Here is a 22,590-nt window from a genome sequence, read left to right on the forward strand (position 1 = left end):
GCCAATGGAGAGTGACGAAAAAGTAAGCGATGCGGCCAAGAGGGCCGCCAAGCCCACTTATTTTGGGGGCGGGGGAAGGGGAAAGGCATGCTCAAAGTAAACTTTGCACTGCTTTGCACAAATCGGTTGTATAAGCTGAAAGCAAAGCCCTCATGACTTGCAAATCTTTAGCCAACTACTGACTAATGAGAGGCAAATAAAACACACTCGATGCATGAATGATACAAAAATGTCACAAAAGAAAGTTGAACGTATTTGCCTGTTTAAATGTTTGACAGAGTGCATGCGTTGCTTCCTCCCTGCAAGCTGCAAAGGTGCCAAGTTTCATAGTACACCCAATTGTAAATGAGTAAAGTAGAACTTGACACGCGTGTATTAAAAAAAAAAAAACGCACACAAAAACAAAACTAATTAGAAAAGGGCACGACAGCAAATGATTAACTGGTGTAATCTTATACCCTGCCATCTCGCTTTGATTATGTCATACTCCATAGATGCCTGATAAAACAGCTCCCAGGACGCATGCTCACTCACTCACTCACTCTCACACACACACACACAGCATGCTCACTCACTCACTCACTCACTCACTCTCACACACACACACACACACACACACACACACACACACACACATACACTTCAACTGGAAAAAGTTACCACTTCGTCTGGCATTCCTTTTTGTTGTTTTGTTACTTGAGCTTAAAGTGAGAGGAGGATGAGGAGTGTCGGGGTGTGGTTTTCCGCTCTGGGGCTACTGGCTGTGCTTTGTTGCTCCTTTCTGGGATCAGCCGAGGGGGGGAAAGTGCTCGTTATTCCCGTGGATGGGAGTCACTGGCTGAGCATGAAGATTTTGGTCAAGGAGTTGATGCACAGAGGACACGAGATGGTGGTTTTGGTGCCTGAAAGCAGTCTGCTGATGAACAGCTCAGAGGGCTACAGGACTCTGGTCTACAAAGTGCCCTACACCAAAACCCAGCTGGACGGCTCGTTTACGCAGCTCCAGGAGAGCGTCTTTGTCAATGCGCCGGCATTCACCGATTTGTTTTTCAACGTGGAGCTTTTGGTGAACTTTACGTCATTCCAGGCAAAAGGCTGTCGAAGTCTTCTCAACCAGCAGCCTGTGCTGAGTCAACTGAGGGCTGAAGGCTACGATGTGGTACTGACAGACCCTTTCCTCCCTTGCGGCCCCATCCTGTCTCGTATCCTTGGAATTCCAGCCGTTTACTTCATGCATGTACTTCCCTGTGAAATGGATTTGAAGGCTAACCAGTGCCCCGTTCCCTTGTCTTATGTTCCCAAATTCTTCTCCGGGAACACAGACGTCATGACCTTCCCACAGAGGGTGAAAAACAACATCATGGCTCTGGTGGAGTTCTATTTGTGTCGTGTCATGTATGCCAAATTTGATGAGCTGGTTAGCGAGTATGTGGAGGAAAGCATGACCTACAAGAATTTGTTGAGCCACGGAGATATTTGGCTCGTGAGATCTAACTTTGTTTTTGACTGGCCCAAACCTGTGATGCCCAACATGGTTTTCATTGGCGGCATCAACTGCGAAAAGCAGCGACCTCTGCCTGCAGTGAGTATTCAAACTCCTTAAGCCATCGTCGTGGCACATCTGGATTCGCTCAAGGGAAATTATGGATACTACAACAGCACGTGCTTCCTCTTTACAACATCAGGCTTAGACCTTCGGTGGTGGCCAGTTAGTCCCAGCATACAAGGCTCTCTCTCTTTATGGCCGAAATGCAATCAAAATCACTGTCATACATTTACTATCTAAAATTCTAATACTTGTTCCATCAAATTGTCTTGTATTGTAACAATCTGTGTTAGATTTTTTTTTTTTTGGTCCAATCAAATTTCAGCCATGTCAATCTATTCTGCCCAGAGACATCAGAATCAGTTGTGCTAGCAAATGTGATGTAAACTACCCTAGATTAGGAATGTAACTGGCTCTTTAACCACTCAGATTTCAAATTCGTCCTCATGGGGCCAAAGCACTTGCCATCAATCATGTCAGCTTCACATCCTTTGATTGATTAGTCAGAGCAAAACTTCTTCCAGTCAAGTTCGACTAGCAAGTCCGTAGCAATCTGCACACATCAATACATTTAATTCTCAGTATCTGTGGTGTAGGCGTCGACTGGTACATGGTGTCCTTGATATTTTTTTCAGCATAGTACAATTCTGTCTCTTTAGAGTATGAAAAGAAGACAAGTGGTTGGACGAATGGTATTTGTCTGCACCACCAAACGTTCCAAAGTTCCATCTATACTGCGGTCCCAGCCCCTGACGCTCACATCCAATCACAAATCTAACATCAGGGGTGTTAGGGCCTTTTCAGATTCTGGTTTTGCTTCGGAACTTTCTGTTGACTGTGTTGTATTTTAAGGTTTTCTATAATGTAAATAGTTTCGGAATTTTACAACATTTTGGGTGGTCACAGGCCCTGTAACCCCACAAGAAAATATCTACACTGCACTAAACAGCATCTGAATTCCATCTCTATATTCAGAAACCAGAACAGGAGCAATCTGTGGTAGGATGACCATTTTGAAAGCAATTACTTGGCAATCATTCCTGTGCTCGTTTCACAATTTGGAACTTGACACAGATCAGAAAGTGGAGGAAGCAATTTTTGCTTGAAAGAATTAATAATCTTTACTCATCACAGCGTTATGAAGACAAATCTTACTAGTTTAGTTTTAAATAGTTAATTTGCATCTTTACATTTTTTACAAAAGCTCTACAGTATCAAAAGCAATTTGATTTTTAACAAGTGTCATTTTTAGTATATGTTGCTAGCCACTTAAAAATGGACAGCGGGCCATAAATGGCCCCTGAGCCATATTTTGGACACCTAATGTAAACTGTCAATATAAGCAGTGAGAGTCACTTTAAATTCACTTCACTTACTGTCACAATTTTATGAAAAATGAAATAAGTATCAAGTTACGTGCACCTTCTATCAAGATCAGGAAAACAGTTCTTTGACCAGTGCCTGAGCCCAACCACAACACTTAATCGCAACTCTTTGAGTAGTTAATCAAATCACAGCTCACCATTCGAATACCAACAGTAAGGATTATTAGGGATAAAGGGATTACTTTTATAATCTTGTTTGAATGTTTATCAGATAAAATGCTGTTAAAAAACCTTTTTTTTTCCCAGCTGTCTTGCAATGTGTATGAAAAGTACCCATCTGGACCATGCCCAGTGTTGACAGGGATTCCGAGTGGCTATACACCGAATAGAATCCGCAGTGTCGAAACAGTACTGCTGACTACTTTTAATTAGTTGATATTGAACCCGAAATATTGAAGCATGTTTGGAAAACACATTTGTTCTACGTCCAGTGTGCTGACAATAATGCCTTGTTTGGTCCTGGCAGGATTTGGAGGAGTTTGTGGAAGGTTCGGGGAAGCATGGCTTTATCGTCTTTACCCTGGGCTCCATGGTGTCCTCTATGCCGGAGGAAAAAGCACAACAATTCCTTGATGCTTTTCGGCAGATTCCACAGAGGGTAATGGCACCAATTACACAATAAATGACATTTTCACACTACAGATTACGTTTTCACACTACATACAGTACTACATAATGATCCGATTTTTCATGCAGTGAAGTGTGTGTGTGTGTGTGTGTGTGTGTGTGTGTGTGTGTGTGTGTGTGTGTTTTTCAGGTTTTGTGGAGATACACTGGAGTTGAACTGAAAAATGTTCCCAAAAATGTCAAACTGATGAAGTGGCTACCTCAGAATGATCTTTTAGGTAGGTGTGGTTTTATGGCCAAAATTATGCAGACTTTCATAGTTAAATTAACTTAAGTAATGTAAAAGTAAACCAGTAGATTTAAGTAAAGTTAAATGAAATAAATCTAAGTTAATTTAATGACCCCATGATTGAATCATTTTTTTTCAAGTGACATTTTAATGTCCACCCTTGGTTTTTATTTCTAATTCATCTTTACATCTTTCTTCATCATCTGCACTTGACAAGCGGCCTGCAACACCCCATTTTTTTCAGCGTGTGTTTGTAAAGTATATTGAACTTAACAGTCTACATATGTGATATGGTTGTAATAGCTGTTAATAATAGGTTTCTTTCTGGTTGAGTCCATTATACTACAATGGTGCCTTGAGCTATGAGGTTACCGGTAATTAGAAATGACCATCCTCCAAAATTGTACTTTCTATTAAAAATAATAATAATATCTATCTATCTATATACACAGCAGTGACATAATTAAATAGAATGTAAAGAAATGTGTTATTTTTTGCCTTTCTTTTGGTTCTTAAATTCAATGGACATTAAGAATAAGAAGAATAAGAAAACCTTTATTCGTCTCACAATGGAGAAATTCCCAATTTACAGCAGCAAAACTATGAAAGGAAGAAGTAGAAGAACAAAAAGTATAGGAGCTGCTGTAAAGGCAGCCAATCTCGCGGTGCCATCGACGAATGACATTGTGTTGCTCTTGCTCTTCTGGTGTCTGCATCCTTGGCACCTGGGGGCAGAATAATACAGACATACGGAAATACAATACTGTACATGCAGACGGCCTCAGCTCCTCAGTAAAGCATTACTGTTCGTCTTTTTTCATGGAGGATAAATAATATATGCTTTGAAAATTGCAACAAGCAGTTTAATTGGACAGTACATATCCACTAAGATTGGCAACTTGGTGCCGCTTTTTATTTTTTCCCTTCGCATGTTTTTATGGCTCCTTTATTCAAGTCACTATACCTTCCCCTTCCTTTCGCATCAATGGATTTCTCAGCCACTCTGATATCATTACCACTCAGGCTGTTTTGTGGCTATTTTGCCATTGTAAAAAGCCATTTAAAATCCATATTGGTATGAAAATTACTAAATACAGATCGATCGATTGCTCTAACATGATGATATGATTGACTAGATCTTCTCCTCGAACTCAAACCGTTTTGTTTCTCATTTACTCCTCAGCTCACCCCAAGGCAAAATTGTTCCTCACTCATGGAGGCAGCCATGGTGTCTATGAAGGCCTCTGCAACGCCGTTCCCATGCTCATGCTTCCACTGTTTGGGGACCAGGCGGACAACGCTCTCCGCATGGTGTCGCGTGGCATTGCGGAGAAGCTCACCGTCTACGACCTGACCACAGACAAACTGCTGGTCGCTCTGAATAACATTATTAACAACAAAAGGTGAGGCCACTCTGATGTGTATGAGTAACCCAACTTTTAGTGGCTTTGTGTGTCCACCAGACACTCTGACGTGTGGAGATGTGTTCACAAAAGTACTTGTGATGTCAACATGGTGCAAAAACAGCTGTACAATGTGCAGTTTAACCAAAATTGAAAACACACACTCCTCCTGACCACAGACAAACTGCTGGTCGCTCTGAATAACATTATTAACAACAAAAGGTGAGGCCACTCTGATGTGTATGAGTAACCCAACTTTTAGTGGCTTTGTGTGTCCACCAGACACTCTGACGTGTGGAGATGTGTTCACAAAAGTACTTGTGATGTCAACATGGTGCAAAAACAGCTGTACAATGTGCAGTTTAACCAAAATTGAAAACACACACTCCTGTCAACAAACTCTAGTCCAGATAAGGCTTTCGAGCTTTGATGTACCGCTGTGCATCCGTTAACCCCGCTGCACACTGACTCAACAGTCATTCTTGCGTGTGAACGGCGCTGGAACGTCGCATATGTAATAGACTACCCCACAAAAAATACAAATAACTGTATTTTGAGTTTCATATGTACATATGTGGCTAAAAAGCGAATCATGGAGAGTCTCTGTTGCCGAACTAAATGAGCACAGTCATGTTTAGCCAGATCGCTCAGTGTGTATGTTGGGATGACAAACATCCAAACATTGTTTCCTGTAATACAGTGGTGAATGCAGTTTTCCATTCCTAATTTTCGCAAGTGTCCAACACTGCTATATTCATCATTACAATACGCATTGACTATGAGCTGATGTGTAATTTCCTCTTGTGCAGTTATAAAGACAAGATGGTGAAGTTGTCTGCGATACACCGGGACCACCCCATTCAACCTTTGGACCTGGCAGTTTTCTGGACCGAGTTTGTCATGAGACACAAAGGAGCTGCCCATCTACGTGTAGCAGCACACAATTTGAACTGGTTTCAATATCACAGCCTGGATGTCATTGGCTTCCTGTTGATTGTGGTTTTAACTGCACTTTGGTTGACTCTCAAATGCTGCTTGTTCTGCACCCACAAGCTTTGCAGAAAGGTTATGGTGAAAAGGAAAGTAGAGTAAACACTCTGAGTTTAATGTTAAGTCTGGAATAATTTTAGTGGTGCGTGTGGATCGACAACATTTTAAAATGATCTCGAAAGAATGCACTGTCGCAATTTTTGACTAAAGGGTGAAGCTTAATCTGCTTTTGTATACATTTCTTTTACTGAACAGCTTCTATTGTCACCTGTAGAAAAGACTGATCTTTTGTTTCTCATTTACTCCTCAGCTCACCCCAAGGCAAAATTGTTCCTCACTCATGGAGGCAGCCATGGTGTCTATGAAGGCCTCTGCAACGCCGTTCCCATGCTCATGCTTCCACTGTTTGGGGACCAGGCGGACAACGCTCTCCGCATGGTGTCGCGTGGCATTGCGGAGAAGCTCACCGTCTACGACCTGACCACAGACAAACTGCTGGTCGCTCTGAATAACATTATTAACAACAAAAGGTGAGGCCACTCTGATGTGTATGAGTAACCCAACTTTTAGTGGCTTTGTGTGTCCACCAGACACTCTGACGTGTGGAGATGTGTTCACAAAAGTACTTGTGATGTCAACATGGTGCAAAAACAGCTGTACAATGTGCAGTTTAACCAAAATTGAAAACACACACTCCATATACTGTGTATATGTATGTATATATATATTAATTTGACTGTCAACAAACTCGAGTCCAGATAAGGCTTTCGAGCTTTGATGTACCGCTGTGCATCCGTTAACCCCGCTGCACACTGACTCAACAGTCATACTTGCGTGTGAACGGCGCTGGAACGTCGCATATGTAATAGACTACCCCGCAAAAAATATAAATAACTGTATTTTGAGTTTCATATGTACATATGTGGCTAAAAAGCGAATCATGGAGAGTCTCTGTTGCCGAACTAAATGAGCACAGTCATGTTTAGCCAGATCGCTCACAGTGTGTATGTTGGGATGACAAACATCCAAACATTGTTTCCTGTAATACAGTGGTGAATGCAGTTTTCCATTCCTAATTTTCGCAAGTGTCCAACACTGCTATATTCATCATTACAATACGCATTGACTATGAGCTGATGTGTAATTTCCTCTTGTGCAGTTATAAAGACAAGATGGTGAAGTTGTCTGCGATACACCGGGACCACCCCATTCAACCTTTGGACCTGGCAGTTTTCTGGACCGAGTTTGTCATGAGACACAAAGGAGCTGCCCATCTACGTGTAGCAGCACACAATTTGAACTGGTTTCAATATCACAGCCTGGATGTCATTGGCTTCCTGTTGATTGTGGTTTTAACTGCACTTTGGTTGACTCTCAAATGCTGCTTGTTCTGCACCCACAAGCTTTGCAGAAAGGTTATGGTGAAAAGGAAAGTAGAGTAAACACTCTGAGTTTAATGTTAAGTCTGGAATAATTTTAGTGGTGCGTGTGGATCGACAACATTTTAAAATGATCTCGAAAGAATGCACTGTCGCAATTTTTGACTAAAGGGTGAAGCTTAATCTGCTTTTGTATACATTTCTTTTACTGAACAGCTTCTATTGTCACCTGTAGAAAAGACTGATCATAAAAATCAATGATGGGCTCAATTCCTCAACTGAAAGTGTGACACTTAAAACAAAAACAAAAGACAGTAAATAAAGTCACTCTCTTGTTGGAGCTAATGACCAACTTCCATCACTCCTTTGTACTTTATAAATAAGAAGTAGAAATATGGAAAATGGCTCGATTGGTTTGATAAAGATGTCAACTGCACCAATCTAATCTGTAATGTTAACATGAATTCAAAAATTAATTCCATTTGCAGGACATACATGTTAACGTAGGTTTGAGATGTGTCGTAAAGCGAATCTTGTGACCATAACTGGCTATTAGGCAAATGAGAAGAAGGCAAACTGCAAATTAGACTCTGGCCTTAAATTAAATTGTCATATAAACTAAAATATGATTATACACTGAAACATTTTAGGTCTCAAAAATGAAATAAATACATGAACTTACAAGCTTTTTGATAATTAAGCATCAAGGTGTCTCAGTGTTTTTAATGCACCATCGTTTCTTGGAAAGGTAATGAAAATGCATTTTAAACAACTATTGACATGAGTTAAATCCTAGTTGTGCAGTATGGCGTAAAAAAAATGGCATCATCTCACACTGTGTAAGCACCTCCCATTATTTTGCTTTATGTGGGGGTGGGGGTGGGGGGGTTAATGACTTAGGGGGTCTATCTTTGGATATGAGTTTAATCATTCAGTGTTCCACCTGCACAGCAATCATGATGAATGTTTACTGCATCATATTTGTCCTTCAGCTGTTCTCCTGGTTTTCAGGTAAGATTAAATTAATGTATGTACATAGTCATGAAGTTACATTTACTGAAGTACAAATACATGAAGAAAAAAAAATCTGTCAGTTTCATCCTCTTTTTTTTTTTTTTTTTTTCACATCAGCGGCATCAGGGAGCAGTATAGTGGGCGGTAAGGTTTCACGGCCTCATTCCAGACCCTACATGGCATCACTGCATTCCCACGGAGCCTACAAATGTGGCGGGATGCTAATTCGCAAAGACTTTGTTTTGACTGCGGCCCACTGCTTGTGAGTTTGTAGACTGGTACCACTTCATCTATTCTGCAATGTTTTCAACCAGGCATTGTTTTCCCCACATCCAAATATAAAGTGAAATATGGAGTTTGATTTTGATGTTTCTCCACACATTCACTTGTTTTACTTTGGTTTGTGGGAGGAAGCTAAGAGCATGTCGAAACTATATTGAAACAAGGTAAGCACGAAAAGAAAACCTACAACTTTCATCCTGTTTATTTGAAATGTTTCTTTGTTCCTTTGATTGTCAGCAATGAGCCAATGACAGTCATACTCGGGGCACACAACATACGCAAGCGGGAGAAAAGCCAGCAACGTATTGACGTGGACGAGTTCCATCGTCATCCAAATTACACTGGAGAGTACAGCAACGACGTGATGCTACTTAAGGTAAAAACGAACAAGTCATGTTAAAATGTCAAACATCATTTAAATCACATCGAAAGCAGTGCTATGCACTATGTGAATGTGTGATGTGAGGGCTCCCACTGTTGGTACTCAAAAGACTCACTGAATCAAATGTTCAAATTCTGCCGGTTACATTTACTGTGACATTTTTTTAAATACAATACAGCTGCATTTAATCTTTTGGCACTGCTAGATTGTTAAACTATAATTTAAGTACAATTGTTATTTAACTCATGTTATAGGTCAATGTGTCAAACTCAAGAGTCGGGGGCCAGAGCCGGCCCACTGCATTATTTTATGTGGCCCGCCGAAGCAAATTATGTGCATTGACTACATGTTTCTTCATCTTAAAATGACAAAAATGCTACTTGTCTTCACATATGTGTAAAAACGTTGAGATATTGCAAGTATTTTTTTTGTTAGCAATCCCTCTACTATGTGGCCCGCAACAAGAATTAGTTTGACTCCCTTAATTCCCTATTTAGGCAACGTGTGTGCGTATTGCGTAAATTTTACAATGGCATACAAAAAAATGTTACCCATAGTAACAAAGCCACTGCCTTATTTTTAATGATGGTTATGAGAGTAAAGCTTTTTTTTTTTCGGTGGTGTGAAAAAAAAAATGGACAGCCACTGGCCTAAAGCATTCAAATGCAAAGAAGCTGGGCTGAAAGAGCTAAAAACTGCAGCTCGAAGACGATAAAATTCTGAGATTGTGTCCCACAACTTGTCATACTCTGCTCTCTTTCAGTTGCAACGTAACGCCACACTCAACAAGTATGTCCAAGTGATTGGACTGCCCAAGAGGAGGAAGACGTTGCGAGACAATACAAGATGTATTGTTGCTGGCTGGGGCCAAACTGTAGGTGGAAAAAACCAGCCCGGGACTACTTCAGATGTACTGAAGGAGACCATCGAGAAGACACAATCCCCCTTTGAATGCAAAGAAGTTTGGCAGCACTATTTTCAGTCGGATCACATGATGTGCACCAGGCCTGAAAAGAAAGGAGGGGTTTGTTGGGTAATGCAGACGTCAATTATAAACCACAACCTGGGCTCATGCATCACTTTATACTGTTTAATCACCAACAAAGCATATGTCTAATCCGTTCAAGGGGGATTCTGGAGGACCAATAATCTGCGACACCGATCTTCAAGGAATAACAGCCTTCGTTTACCTGGACGACTGCAGTGATCGCAAGATTCCGCATGTCTTCACTGAAATCCACCCCTTCCTCACCTGGATTAAGAAAGTGATGCGGAGGAATGTTGCAGCATGAGCCCACCGCAGTATTTGTTCATTTGTTCAATGCTGAGTAGATGACATGTAGACGTAACAGCTCTTAGTTCTTAGAAAAGAAGCAGAGCAGGTACTGTTCATTCAGAAGGAGTGCACACAACTCCTAGGATTGTCTGCGCCACCTGTATTCAATACTGTACTGCATAAAGATAAATGGAAGGCAAGATAAAAGCACATGACTTGAGTGTGCTTTGTCAGCTGTGTGGCCTCACATATATGTCTGCTTTGCCGATTCTTCTTCCTTCAGCTGCCCTTTGTCAAGGGAAACATTAATATTCTCAGAAGCGTGGGCCACCCAGTGAATGAGTGGTTAGCGTGTTTGCTTCACAGTTCAGAGGTGCAGGGTTCGATTCCAGCTCCGGCCTTCCTGTTTGAAGTTTACTTGTTCTCCCCGTGCCTGTGTGGGTTTTCTTCGGGTACTCCGGTTTCCTCCCACATTCCAAAAACATGCATGGCAGGCTGATTGAACACTCTAAATTGTCCCGAGGTGTGAGTGTGCGTGCGGATGCTTGTTCGTCTATGTGTGCCCTGCAATTGGCTGGCAAGCGGTTCACGGTGTCCCCCGCCTACTGCCCGAAGGCAGCTAGGAAAGACTCCAGCACCCCTCGCGAGCCTTGTGATGATAAAGCGGATCGGAAGATGGATGGATGGATGGAAATCCTCAGATTAATTGTCTCTGTCAAAATATGAACTACAATTGTTTTAAGAATATTTTAATAGTTTTTCAAAATTAGTAGATGGGTGATTTATCTACATTCAATGATTCTGAGAAGAGGAAAGTGTGTTTTGCATAGTCTTCAACTATAACAATTATTTCCTGACAAAAAGGTTTGAATTTAAAAATTGGCTGTACTATGTTTATTTTTGGGATTATTATTATACATTTAAAATGATTTTAAATCATCAAAATAAATGTGCCATTCAAGGACATTTCTTTTAAATTATATGAACAAAAATAGTCTCTGGTTTGACTTGGTTTATTGAACACGTATTGAAAAGAAGACATTTTCAATAGCTTTAGCATTGATCACAAGACAGTATGCATGTTTGACTGGTTTACACAGGACTTTAATAAAAATGAATGGTTCCATTGTAAATGAATAAATGTACAAAGAATAAACAAAAGTGAAAATGCATTTAACGGCAATTGCAAGACAAGTCTGGGGGAAATCCACATTTGTAAAAGCCAGACCACACACCGCATTTAGTCATAGTGCAAACTCTTGAAGTTGAAGCGCTTTCGGTCTGTGAAGCCTGTCATCTGCAGAGACACATAACATTCGTTTATACTTAAAGGCATGAGAAGGACATTTTTGCGAAGCTAAACAATATTTGCACAATAGCGGAACGACAACTTTTTTTTAAGCAAACAGAAATAAAGGCACAACTCACCTGACTTGAATCTCTTGTGAAGTATCTTTTTTCAATCACCTGTTTGGAAATACAGCATATAAGATCATCACGTTTTAAATGGACCGGGTTTCTGACATCTGCATAACATGCGACCCCACAGAGCATCATTGCTGAAATGATTTTTGTCAACATTTAATTCTTGTATGGGGATTTGCACCCCCTTATGGAGTTACCCTCTGTAGAAGAAATGCATTTTCAAAGTCCCCCCCCCCCCCCCACACACACACACACACACACACACACACACACACACACACACACTTGAGGTCAACAATGTCCTAGAGATGCACAGTCAAACATCGAAAACATTTTAGGATGCTCACACATACAAGTAAAGCCCCGTAAGTCATTTGGAGTTCAACCGACATTGTTTGAAAAAATATGCCTCAAAAGTTAGTTAAATTAATTCTCTTTCCTCTATTTATGTGCTTTTCCAAAAGTGCTTGTCCTTATTAGGGTTTCAAGCTAGCTGGAACCCATGGAAATTAGGTCATTACTGAAGGCATAGAATCCAAATTTATTGCAATTTTCCGATTAAAACATCTAAAATATAATACATATATTTTAGGACCAATTAGGACCGGTGCTCTAGTTTAGATGATCAATTGATGAAGATTAAATAAGTTTTAGTCCATGTCAACAAGTGCTGTGTGTCTCAGTCCATTTTACCTTGTCAAAGAATCTGCTAAGCTTCACTGCATTGGACGTGCCTGCGGCCAAGTATCTTAGATTAGTGCAGTCCTGTAGAAACAAAGCACATTTTTCAGACACAAACCCTTTGAGATGGTGGATCTGGTTGATCTACGAACATAAGGGATGCTATTATCTGTCGTTGGATTCTGAACGTTTACCATGCACGAACCACTAGAGGTCACCATAGTTCTTGAGTTGTCAGTATGTAGATTCAGTAGCGAGCTATTGCAGCTCTAAAAACAATTTTAGTAATAAATAAAATAAAAAAAAGGTTGACATACGAGATTGATCTCCTCCGCGTTGAAGTCTTCAGACAAGAAGGCCGTCCGCGTGAGAACTTCACTCCGCTTGTTCTCAGGAATCTGGTCAAACTTAGTGCCGATGAGAAGCAATGGCACTGGGTTCTCTGCAAACTGCTCACGGTCATAGTCACTGCAAGAAATAGAGAATGCAGTATCACTCTCTACTCATAGATAACTAAAAATATACATCACCTAAGGTTGATACTGAACAAAAAAAAAAAACATACCCATTCGAGACAATGACCCCAGTTGGAGAGGAATCCTTGTTTAAAGCTTCCAGTGACCAGCGATAGAGATTCTGAGAGGATTTCTTATTTGTCAGATCGTGCACCAAAATAATTCCTGAAAAGATAAGATTGGTGAAACTAACAAAGGACAGGTAAGCTCTATGTGGCCAACAAATACTGTAGTGGCAGGGACACAACTCTACCGTTGACTGAATTGTAAAACACAGCTCGTGTGCTTTTGATACTGCTGGCACTGCCGACAGAGCCCCCAACATCCCATAGTTCAATGTAGTACGTCTTCTCCTCTGGGGTTCCCTCTTTATAGTCTTGGACCTGGAAAAACACATACAATGCACCATGGTCGATTACATAAGCCACCAGCATTATTGGTTATATAATTAAATGTACACTTACCCGTACATCTACTGAGCATCCAACAGTCCATGATGGATTTCCTAAAACCTGATTCTGGCACAAAAGATGTACTAAGGAGGATTTACCTACACCTGTGGACAGACAGAGCAGCAAGTAAAACACTGAGAATTTGAATGGAATGCAATAACTCCTTGAATATTAACAACACTTATATGGAGCCAAGTTGTAGTTTGTATCATTATTTAAGTTAATAGAAAATATAGTGATAACCACAGCATTGGGGAAAAAATCGAATACGCATCCAAGGTTTGGAATGTTCTAATTAAACACGTTAAGCCTCCAGCCTCACTTGCCTTGTATATAAACAAACCAGTATAACAAGGCTACATCATGCAAAGCTATGGAAGTTTATAAATTGCCGCACAACAGTTTACTTTGGAGAAAGGCATGATAAGATGTATAAGTACATTGTCTTGAAGACTATGCTATTCAAAAAGGACGTACTTACCGGAGTCGCCTAAAACTAGCACCTTAACTCTGTCAAGTGAAGCCATGACGTGACAAGAGTAGCAGACAGTGCCGTCCCGGAAGAAAACATCATAAGACCCGCCCATGTTTAATGTACTTCAATACTATTGGTCATTTACGAACTATCGTCTCAACATTGTACATTCTTATTGGGTACAAGTGCCCCAATCAGCCAGTGGAAATTTGCGAAAAATTGTCGTGCTTCAGTTTTGCGTTTTCTTTCCGGAGTAGTTGCTGAAATTCAGCCAGGAAGCATGCTAGCAAACTTCGCCGGTGATCAATTTAAAACCTAGTGTTTCCCGTGGTTTTTTTTTCGGAAGATGTGTTTTCCCTGAAGAGAGAAAGGGGGCAGAGGACGGATTTTGTGTCCCTTCTGCGTATAACGGAGAAGCACGTAAGTTGAACTCATGAGCAAACTATCAGCATGTTTTCCACTTGGCTGCTATCTTTTAACATCGTTTAATTTCCCTTATCGTCCGAATGTAAATTACCTTAATAGTGTGTTTATCTAAAACATTTGCAGCGGTACATAGTTTTGTAACAAATGAAAAAACAACTCGAACTCTTGCAAGTTACTACAATCAGAATAATGGCTCCTCATAGTGGACAACACAGTTTGGGTATTGTAAATCAGGGGTCCCCAACCGCCGGTCCGCGGACCGGTACCGGTCCGCAGGGCATTTGGTACCGGGCCGCACAGAAAGAACTTGCCTTAATTCCGTTTTATTTCGGAATACGAAAGATGTTTTATTTTGAAAAATTACCGGATTCTCCGTTACATCCGTCTGTGTCACGCTTGACACACGTCAAGCCACGCTTTCCCCCGTCACGTGACCGATTCCGCTTAAAAACAAAACACCAGAGCTCGCAAAATGAGTAAAAAAACTGCTGGAGATCAAATGACAGCGGCCTTAAAAGTACGTTCGAAACAACTGGATTAAAGTTATGGCTGAATATTCTGAGATCACCACAGAAGGACTGTTGCTATTTCCGACATGCTACCTGTGTGAGGCGGGGCTTTTCTGCAGCAACGGCGACTAAAACAAAATTACGAAGTAGACTTGACGCAAAACACACACTTGAGGTGTCATTGTCTCCTATTACCCCGAGATGGGACCGTCTGGTTGCAGAAAATCAAGCTCGGGGCTGTGGTGAGTGGTCATTTTCATGCACTTTGAATTTGCATTGCATCGTATTTTGAAGGCATTAAACATTACCATAGCGATCAGAGTGTTGCGGCCAGATTAGACGCTCCTTGTGTTTATTATTATATTTCGAAAACACCACAGTTTTCATGCAGCTCATACCATATTATTTTGTTGTATTATTTCCGCCACACCTTAATTGCCGGTCCCTGAAAATATTGTCTGACATAAACCGGTCCGTGGGGCAAAAAAGGTTGGGGACCCCTGTTGTAAATCATTTGGGTGATTAGTTCTAACGAGGATACATGTACTGATAAGCATACGTTGTAAGATATTACTAATGCTTACATTTATTTGAGAAAAAAAATTAAACATTATGGCATCAAATGAAGAATAGAAAGATAATTTCCGCCCCAAATCATTTGCACCACCTTCCCCCACAGTACAAGATGATAGAACCAGAACTCCTGACCGAGGTACCCGCCGCATTGAAGCGTCTCGCCAAGATGGTGGTGAGGGGTTTCTACGGGGTGGAACATGCCTTGGCCCTGGATGTTCTCATTCGCAACCCATGCGTCCGCGAGGAGGACATGCTGGAGCTGCTCAAGTTTGACCGGAAACAACTGCGCTCTGTACTCAACACGCTGAAAGCTGACAAGTTCGTCAAGTGTCGAATGAGAGTGGAGACTACCCCGGATGGCAAGGCAACCCGACACAACTACTATTTCATTAATTACAGGTGATTCGCTATTCCTTTATTGGCTCTTTTCCTTGGCTGTATTTCACCTGACATGATAAGATTGGTGACACCATCACCAAGAGGACAACAATTTTTTAAATAATCAAAGGCCCACTCATAAAGTCTATAGTTGGCCAACCCTGCTCTGCACCATTTCTAGTATCTGGTCAGTTGAGTGTGTAAAATAATTATTTGATCCCTGCAGAATTAGTTTCGCTCACAAAGAAAAAGTCTGTTTATAGGCAGAATATCAGTGAAAAATGGGTACAAAACCCTTGTTTGCAAGCACAGCAATGAGATGTTTCATGTGGTTGGTTAACTTTATTTTAAGTATAGAACAACAATTGACTTTAATCTCCAATCTGACATGACAGGGTTCTTGTGAACGTGGTCAAGTACAAACTGGATCACATGAGACGGCGTATAGAGACGGATGAACGCGACTCCACCAACCGGGCCTCATTCAGATGTCCCTGCTGCTTCTCCACTTTCACTGATCTAGAAGCCAATCAGCTGTTTGACCCCATGACAGGTAAACTATTATTGTTACTCCCCTCAAAGAGGTAACTTTTTTTTTTTTGGTCATCTTTTTTTTACCATGAGTGTCTTTGACAAAAACTACAGAACTAATTTGCACAAAACATTTTGAAAGAATGGTCCAGACTGTAATTATTTTTGTTGTTGGAAGAATTCAAATGGTGCTGAATGAATTAAGACAGTAATGACTGCAAAGCACGGCTGCTTACATGTGTAATTACCGGCAGTGTTAGTTTCGTTGACGAAAAATTGTCATTTTTTCCGTCACAATTTTTTTTTCAGACTAAAATGAAATGAAAACAAGAATAGAAGTCATTCATTGATATGATAACGATTTTTGATTGACTATTTCGTCAACAAAAGACAAATGAAAAATCACAGTTATGAAATCCACTCAGAACAAGGAATCATACGTGGGTAGGAGAAAAGGAACCACTCAGAAAATGGAACAAATGGGTCAAAGCGAGAAGAGAAACAATCAGAGGCCGACTGGAGCGCTGAATGGAAGCTAGTCACCCACCTCAATCAATTTCATAAAGTAATGTGACACCTTTCTGCCTTCAGCTGCAGTGACTCACTCACCCGTGGTGTCACTGTGGCTTTGTCTTTGAAAACAAACATCAATAATGAATTGATAATATTGTCGATACTGAAGCCATTTTATTGTTGGCGCATTGATTGTTTTATGTCAAGCACGACAACCTTCAAAGAATGTTCATGACAAAATCAGCCAAGAGTCTTTTCCAGATGCATTCTCTCTTTGAATTTATTGTCTCCCATTTATGTTCTTCACTGGCTGAAAGGCAGATGTTCTTTCATGTAAGGCAACCATGTAAACAGTTGCAATGGGTTATGGTCGGGATGGCTTTTGTGTGTGTGTTTTACACAAATGGCAACACCCAAAAAAGACACAGGGCTTGTGCTAATGCTGGAACAGTTCCCATTATTGGCAGTGAAATCAGCACGGGAAGCAGATGGCCCATTACAGGAAGAGGAGGATGTGTACACAAGGTCCCAAACCCCTCAGCCGCACGGTGCAGCCGTCACAGCACCCTCCCTTGAGGAAAAGAGATGCATAGTGGAGTAAACTACAATGCTTACCTTTGGGGTCGATGGGAGGACAATCTGCAGTGTCTTTAAAGCGGAATGCTCTTGCAATGTATTGCAAACAGGTTGATCATCCAGCTCGCCATTTGCCCAGATGTATTAAATGAAACACATTTGGAAATGTGTTTGGATTATGCTATGATGAAGGTAGTTTTTTGTTTTTAAGCCTTTCTGTTATGGTTTGCACACAACAGTGCTTTTAAGGTCAATGCAGTTTTGTCGTGTGCTTCACAGCAGTGCAACAGAGTGTAACCCGCCATCAAATGTAACCCTTTCATGCACCCTGTAACCTGATAACATTGCAAGCTGTCCACTGTAGTAACCACTGTCCCTGAAAAGGTTAACAAGAGGACAGTGACAGCACAACAGTGGGGGGCATCCAGCAGATCAACGTGGCCTGTGCTTCATAACACAAAGATGCACTTTGAGAAAAGTCACACTTTGTGTTTTTTTTTCCGTTCCAGTCAGCACACTGCATTTTGTGTAGTTCCCTTTACGCAAGTATCGGTCAGTACTGTTTTCTGTACAGGAGTCAAATGTGGGATGGTCGAGATCAGAAATGACTTTTGACAACAGAATGTTATCTGTGAAACAATGATACCACTAAAGCGGGATTTTTAGTGGAGGGTCTTGTTGTTTGTAGTCAACCGTCACTATTTATCTGCATGGCCGTCTTTCACACAGGTACGTTCCGTTGCACATTCTGTCAGACAGAGGTAGAAGAGGATGAATCCGTGTGCCCCGATGCTAGGACACTGGTGGCGCGATTTAATGAACAGATCGAGCCCATCTATGTGCTGCTGCGCGAGACCGAGGATGTGAACTTGTCTCATGATCTGCTGGAGCCCGAGCCCACAGAGATCCCTGCCCTCAAGCAGAGGTCAGTGTCCTCCACCTCATTCATGATGAGGAACCCTCGAGTGCTCATCAATTTGACTTCACTAATCGTAGCAGCAGAATGCCAATACTGTAATGCGGATCTATTCTCCAGTCGGGAGCGCAATGCGGCGGCTGCTGCAAACGCTGCAAGTGGCCCCCACCGGGAAGCATGGTCCAACAAAGGCTCAGTCTACGCTGACCTTTACACCCAGAATGTTGTCATCAATATGGAGGATCAGGATGACCCACAGAAGCAAGCGAGCGAGGGCACAGCATCGAAGGACAGGCCCGTCTGGTTGACCCAGAGCACAGTGCAAGGTGCTTACAGCGAGACGGACATGCTGAAGAATCGTAAGTGTGCTTTTTCCTTATTTGTGATTTAAGGTTTTTTGTTTCGTTTTTTTTACATTCTGAGGCGGTTCAAGTAATTGGTGTGCAATGTTCCCTGCATATTTGCGATTTGATGTCTATGTCTATAAATTCACATATTAGCTGATTTTTCGGTGTCCGCCATTACACATAGGGCATGTCAAATATAAAAGTATTGTTTTGGCGCCATCTTGTGGTAACATGGGAACTATGTTAAAGTGAGGAGATGATCTTCAATTAAACAGGTCATTCCAGTATAATACAAAAGTAGTGCTTTGTGCCATCTTGTGCTATCTGTGGACAGTCATAAACCTTTTCATGAGGGCGTCAAGTACTCCTACATTATCACTCTTTGTGGCTGTGCCTGGTCCCGAACACAGTACAGTTTTAGACGTTATTCTATTTCAAATCTGTAATGATTGAATGTACTGTAGAATAAACCAAATTCACCCTGACATTTCCACAATAGCCGAAAAATCGCATTTTCTTCTTTTGGTTGCCATGGCAGTTTATGTGTGGACAAAGCAGGTTATTTCTTTCTGTCTGTGCCCTTCACTGAGCTATCCTAGCTATTGTTCAACAGCCAAGGGCATGTAGCAATCAGGCCTGGCCAGATTTTTTTTGAACCACAATTGCTTGATTTGAAATATTCAGAGGCTTGGTTGATATTCTGATTTGCGCATTGATATTCCCATGCTCGTGCAAATGCATATGAGTTTCTTTCAAAGTTTCATTTAAACAATCGTTAGCTATTAATTTCCATCTTACTTGCAGGTTAGTTTAAGAAATTAAAATCCATGAGTTATTATTATTTTCATTTCACAGGGGGAGACATTGCGACCGGGATCCAGGATGGAGCAAGTCATCCTAGAGCTGGCCAGTCCGATGAAAACGAGGAGGTGATGCGGGCCCTGCTCATCCATGAGAAGCGAGCCGTGGCAGGACCCGGTGGAGGCGGAGCAAACGCCGCCACCAGGGGGCTGGTGTCTGCCTCAGCCAATGCCAGCGACTCCGAGAGCGACACCAGTGAGTCCGACGAAGAGATGCCCTCTGCTCCTCCCCCTCACGTAGCTGCTGCTGCACTTCGACGAGTTGCGGAGGAGGAAGAGGACGATGATGACTTTGAGGAGGTGGGAGATGAGCCGACAGTGATGGTGGGAGGCCGGCCCTTCTCTTATGGAGAGGTGAGCCAGAGGCCAGAGCTGGTAGAGCAGATGTCTGCGCAGGAGAAAGAGGCCTACATTGAAATGGGGCAGAAACTCTTCCAAGACATGTACTTTTGAATTCTTACACTAATTCTTTTTTTTTTTTTTTTTTAATACATTTACCTTCACCCCGCTGCCCCTTTATAGTCGGCGCCTTGACACACTTACCAAGATGCTGCTTCCCAAGTTATTCCATTCACTATCAATGTTCTTTCAATGAACAAAGTGGACACACATGCTTTGTCAGTGTGTCCTCAGAGGTCACTCCGTGTGTGGTGTTCATTCCAAAGTGTTTTCGACATCTTGCAAGCTAGCTACCTGCATTTTGTGCCAATGTGTCTTTCTTCGGCTGTTTATTTTAAACAGCTGTTGAGAACCAGCTGTCTTTTTTTTGCAGAAGAAATTTAAGACAAATATCTGTCTCAGTTATCATCCATGCTACATGGTGGGTCTGTGAAGAGGCAACCCATATTGAAAGCTTCAAGCTATTGCTCAATAAAAAGAGCAATGTGTTGTGACATTTCAGTCTGAAATACATTTTTCCCTTGCAGCCAACCTGTACTGTTTTTTTTTCTTTTAAAATATTTCTTTTGAATTTTACTTTTTCTTTTGAAATATTTCTTTAGAATTTTACAAGACTTGCATTGAGACAGTCAAGTCTAGACTTATCTCAATATGCTTTTTATCATGTCTGCTTCAATTTTGCCAGTCTAAACTTGTGAATATCAACGTGGTCAGTCTAAAAAAAAAAAACACGTCCGGTATACCCCATATTAAAACAGCAGCGTATAAGGGACACATACTTCTTGCTGCCCTTTTCTTTAGGATAGACCAGGGTTACTGTGAACAGGGCACTGCAAGGCTACAGCGCCACAGCCTGCATAAGTGGAAGATATACCGTATTTTCCGCACTAAAAGGCGCACCTAAAAGCCTTCCATTTTCTTAAAAGCTCACAGCGCGCCTTAAAATCCGATGCACCTTGTGTATGGTCATTACGGTAATATTTCGACCCCAACGGGGCTCCTTGCTCGAGACATGCGTACAACGCAGAGTTCAAACTTAAGGCGATCGGTTACGCAGTTGAACACGGAAATAGAGCAGCGGCAAGAGAGTTCACAGTTAACGAGTCAATGTTATAACTTGCTGTGACTTAAGTGAACTGTGTCGCTGCTTTAGTGGTGAGCCAGCCCTTTTTCGAGCAGCGGACCCTCCCTTGGATTTTTTTTTTTACTGACATCTGATCGTTCTGTTGGCATTTCCTTGAGCATAGCTCCATCTAGTGGATGCAGTGCAGATTGCGACTTATAAGCGGTGCGCCCAATGTATGAAAGAAAAGACAAAATTCATTGAAGGTGCGCCTCATAATCCAGTGCGCCTTTTAGTGTGGAAAATATGGTAATAAATATCCTCACTATTATGAAACAAAATGTTAAACAAGTCCAAGTCACCCGCTGATTATAGTCACAGTAGGCCTTCTTTGAGTGGTGCCAGAGGTTATACAATAGTGTTAAAACACTGGAATGGCATTGAGCATGTGCACCCAATATTACATGCAGTCATGCCATGAATATTTGGGACATTGACACAATTCTCATCTTTTTGGCAATAAACAAAACCACAGTGGATTTGAAACGAAACCAAAAAGATGTGCCAAAGTGCAGACTTTCCATTTATTTACATTCAAATCAGGTGAACAACCATTTGCATATTTGTAGGGCGGCCTGGTGGCCGACTGGTGAGTACGTCGGCCTCACAGTGCAGAGGTGCAGGGTTAGATTCCGGCTCCAGCCTTCCTGTTTGAAGTTTGCATGTTCTCCCCGTGCCTGCGTTGATTTTCTCCAGGTACTCCGATTTCCTCCCACATTCCAAAAACATGCATGGCGGGCTGATTGAACACTAAATTGCCCTTTGTTGTGAGTTTAAGCGTGTATGTTTGTTCGTCAATGTGCTCCCTGTGATTGGCTAGCAACCAGTTTATGGTGTCCTCTGCCTACTGCCCAAAGACAGCTGGGATAGGCTCCAGCACGCCCTGTGACCCTTGTGAGGATAAAGCGGATCAGAAAGTGGATGGATGGATGTATATATATGCACCCCACTTTTTATGGCACCAAGTGTCATGGGAAAAATAATCATAAATCAAATTCACTTATTAACACTCTATTGCAAATCCTTTACGGTCAGTGACATCTTCAAGACTAGCGCGCATAGATATCTGGATTTTATTCCTGATGATACTCTGCCAGCCGTCTCCTGCAGCCATTTTCAATTCCTGCTTGTTCTTAGGACATTGCCCCTTCAGTTTTTTTTCTTGTGCACGTAAAATGAATGTTCAGTTGGATTCATTCCAGGTGATTGACTGATCCACTTCTTTGCCTTATCCAGGTTAAAATGTCAAGCGCTGCAGAGGGACTTGCTGAGGTCGGGCACCTCGAGAGGGAAACCCTCCTCGCCCATATATCTCTTTTAAGTCAGCGGATGGACACCTGTAGGGCAGAGCCTCAAAGGTCAGGAAGAAAACGGG

The 22,590-nt window shown here is 41.7% G+C and overlaps 5 protein-coding genes across 5 annotated transcripts; 4 read left to right on the forward strand and 1 right to left on the reverse strand.

The window, feature by feature from the left end:
• Positions 1–612: 612 nt before the first annotated feature.
• On the forward strand, positions 613–6,466 carry LOC109523324 (UDP-glucuronosyltransferase-like). The gene is made up of 5 exons (XM_019882398.1): positions 613–1,582; positions 3,398–3,529; positions 3,689–3,776; positions 4,971–5,190; positions 6,000–6,466. The coding sequence occupies exons 1-5, from the start codon at positions 719–721 to the stop codon at positions 6,280–6,282; spliced, it is 1,587 nt and encodes a 528-aa protein (XP_019737957.1). The 5' UTR covers positions 613–718; the 3' UTR covers positions 6,283–6,466.
• LOC109523265 (UDP-glucuronosyltransferase-like) lies at positions 6,297–7,899 on the forward strand. Its single transcript, XM_019882289.1, has 3 exons — positions 6,297–6,303; positions 6,455–6,710; positions 7,340–7,899. Exons 1-3 carry the CDS (start codon positions 6,297–6,299, stop codon positions 7,620–7,622), a joined length of 546 nt encoding a protein of 181 aa, XP_019737848.1. The 3' UTR covers positions 7,623–7,899.
• Positions 7,900–8,042: 143 nt separating this feature from the next.
• On the forward strand, positions 8,043–10,707 carry LOC109523326 (mast cell protease 1A-like). The gene is made up of 5 exons (XM_019882400.1): positions 8,043–8,570; positions 8,691–8,835; positions 9,093–9,231; positions 10,001–10,270; positions 10,365–10,707. The coding sequence occupies exons 1-5, from the start codon at positions 8,477–8,479 to the stop codon at positions 10,527–10,529; spliced, it is 813 nt and encodes a 270-aa protein (XP_019737959.1). The 5' UTR covers positions 8,043–8,476; the 3' UTR covers positions 10,530–10,707.
• Positions 10,708–11,510: 803 nt separating this feature from the next.
• rabl3 (RAB, member of RAS oncogene family-like 3) lies at positions 11,511–14,188 on the reverse strand. The gene is made up of 8 exons (XM_019882402.1): positions 14,068–14,188; positions 13,599–13,690; positions 13,388–13,517; positions 13,185–13,299; positions 12,937–13,087; positions 12,632–12,703; positions 11,942–11,980; positions 11,511–11,810 (listed from the first exon to the last, which is right to left on the reverse strand). Exons 1-8 carry the CDS (start codon positions 14,171–14,173, stop codon positions 11,754–11,756), a joined length of 762 nt encoding a protein of 253 aa, XP_019737961.1. The 5' UTR covers positions 14,174–14,188; the 3' UTR covers positions 11,511–11,753.
• Positions 14,189–14,283: 95 nt separating this feature from the next.
• Positions 14,284–20,623, forward strand: gtf2e1 (general transcription factor IIE, polypeptide 1, alpha). The gene is made up of 6 exons (XM_019882399.1): positions 14,284–14,481; positions 15,676–15,971; positions 16,346–16,503; positions 18,300–18,495; positions 18,607–18,845; positions 19,689–20,623. Exons 2-6 carry the CDS (start codon positions 15,682–15,684, stop codon positions 20,144–20,146), a joined length of 1,341 nt encoding a protein of 446 aa, XP_019737958.1. The 5' UTR covers positions 14,284–14,481; positions 15,676–15,681; the 3' UTR covers positions 20,147–20,623.
• Positions 20,624–22,590: the final 1,967 nt, after the last annotated feature.

This window comes from Hippocampus comes, unplaced genomic scaffold, assembly GCF_001891065.2.
Source record: "Hippocampus comes isolate QL1 unplaced genomic scaffold, H_comes_QL1_v1.1 scaffold111, whole genome shotgun sequence".
Classification (NCBI taxonomy): domain Eukaryota; kingdom Metazoa; phylum Chordata; class Actinopteri; order Syngnathiformes; family Syngnathidae; genus Hippocampus; species Hippocampus comes.

What these genes read in the sequence shown, in the direction of transcription:
- LOC109523324 (XM_019882398.1), top strand. Translation starts at nt 719, where the DNA reads ATGAGGAGTGTCGGGGTGTGGTTTTCCGCTCTGGGGCTACTGGCTGTG. An exon ending in TTCGGCAGATTCCACAGAGG is followed by an intron (nt 3,530 to 3,688) that starts GTAATGGCACCA and finishes TGTGTTTTTCAG; the next exon opens with GTTTTGTGGAGATACACTGG. An exon ending in AACATTATTAACAACAAAAG is followed by an intron (nt 5,191 to 5,999) that starts GTGAGGCCACTC and finishes CCTCTTGTGCAG; the next exon opens with TTATAAAGACAAGATGGTGA.
- LOC109523265 (XM_019882289.1), top strand. An exon ending in AACATTATTAACAACAAAAG is followed by an intron (nt 6,711 to 7,339) that starts GTGAGGCCACTC and finishes CCTCTTGTGCAG; the next exon opens with TTATAAAGACAAGATGGTGA.
- LOC109523326 (XM_019882400.1), top strand. Translation starts at nt 8,477, where the DNA reads ATGAGTTTAATCATTCAGTGTTCCACCTGCACAGCAATCATGATGAAT. An exon ending in GCTGTTCTCCTGGTTTTCAG is followed by an intron (nt 8,571 to 8,690) that starts GTAAGATTAAAT and finishes TTTTCACATCAG; the next exon opens with CGGCATCAGGGAGCAGTATA. An exon ending in TTGACTGCGGCCCACTGCTT is followed by an intron (nt 8,836 to 9,092) that starts GTGAGTTTGTAG and finishes TTTGATTGTCAG; the next exon opens with CAATGAGCCAATGACAGTCA.
- rabl3 (XM_019882402.1), bottom strand. Translation starts at nt 14,173, where the DNA reads ATGGGCGGGTCTTATGATGTTTTCTTCCGGGACGGCACTGTCTGCTAC. An exon ending in TTAGCAGATTCTTTGACAAG is followed by an intron (nt 11,981 to 12,631) that starts GTAAAATGGACT and finishes ATTTCCAAACAG; the next exon opens with GTGATTGAAAAAAGATACTT. An exon ending in TCACAAGAGATTCAAGTCAG is followed by an intron (nt 11,811 to 11,941) that starts GTGAGTTGTGCC and finishes GTGTCTCTGCAG; the next exon opens with ATGACAGGCTTCACAGACCG.
- gtf2e1 (XM_019882399.1), top strand. Translation starts at nt 15,682, where the DNA reads ATGATAGAACCAGAACTCCTGACCGAGGTACCCGCCGCATTGAAGCGT. An exon ending in TACTATTTCATTAATTACAG is followed by an intron (nt 15,972 to 16,345) that starts GTGATTCGCTAT and finishes CTGACATGACAG; the next exon opens with GGTTCTTGTGAACGTGGTCA. An exon ending in ATCCCTGCCCTCAAGCAGAG is followed by an intron (nt 18,496 to 18,606) that starts GTCAGTGTCCTC and finishes TCTATTCTCCAG; the next exon opens with TCGGGAGCGCAATGCGGCGG.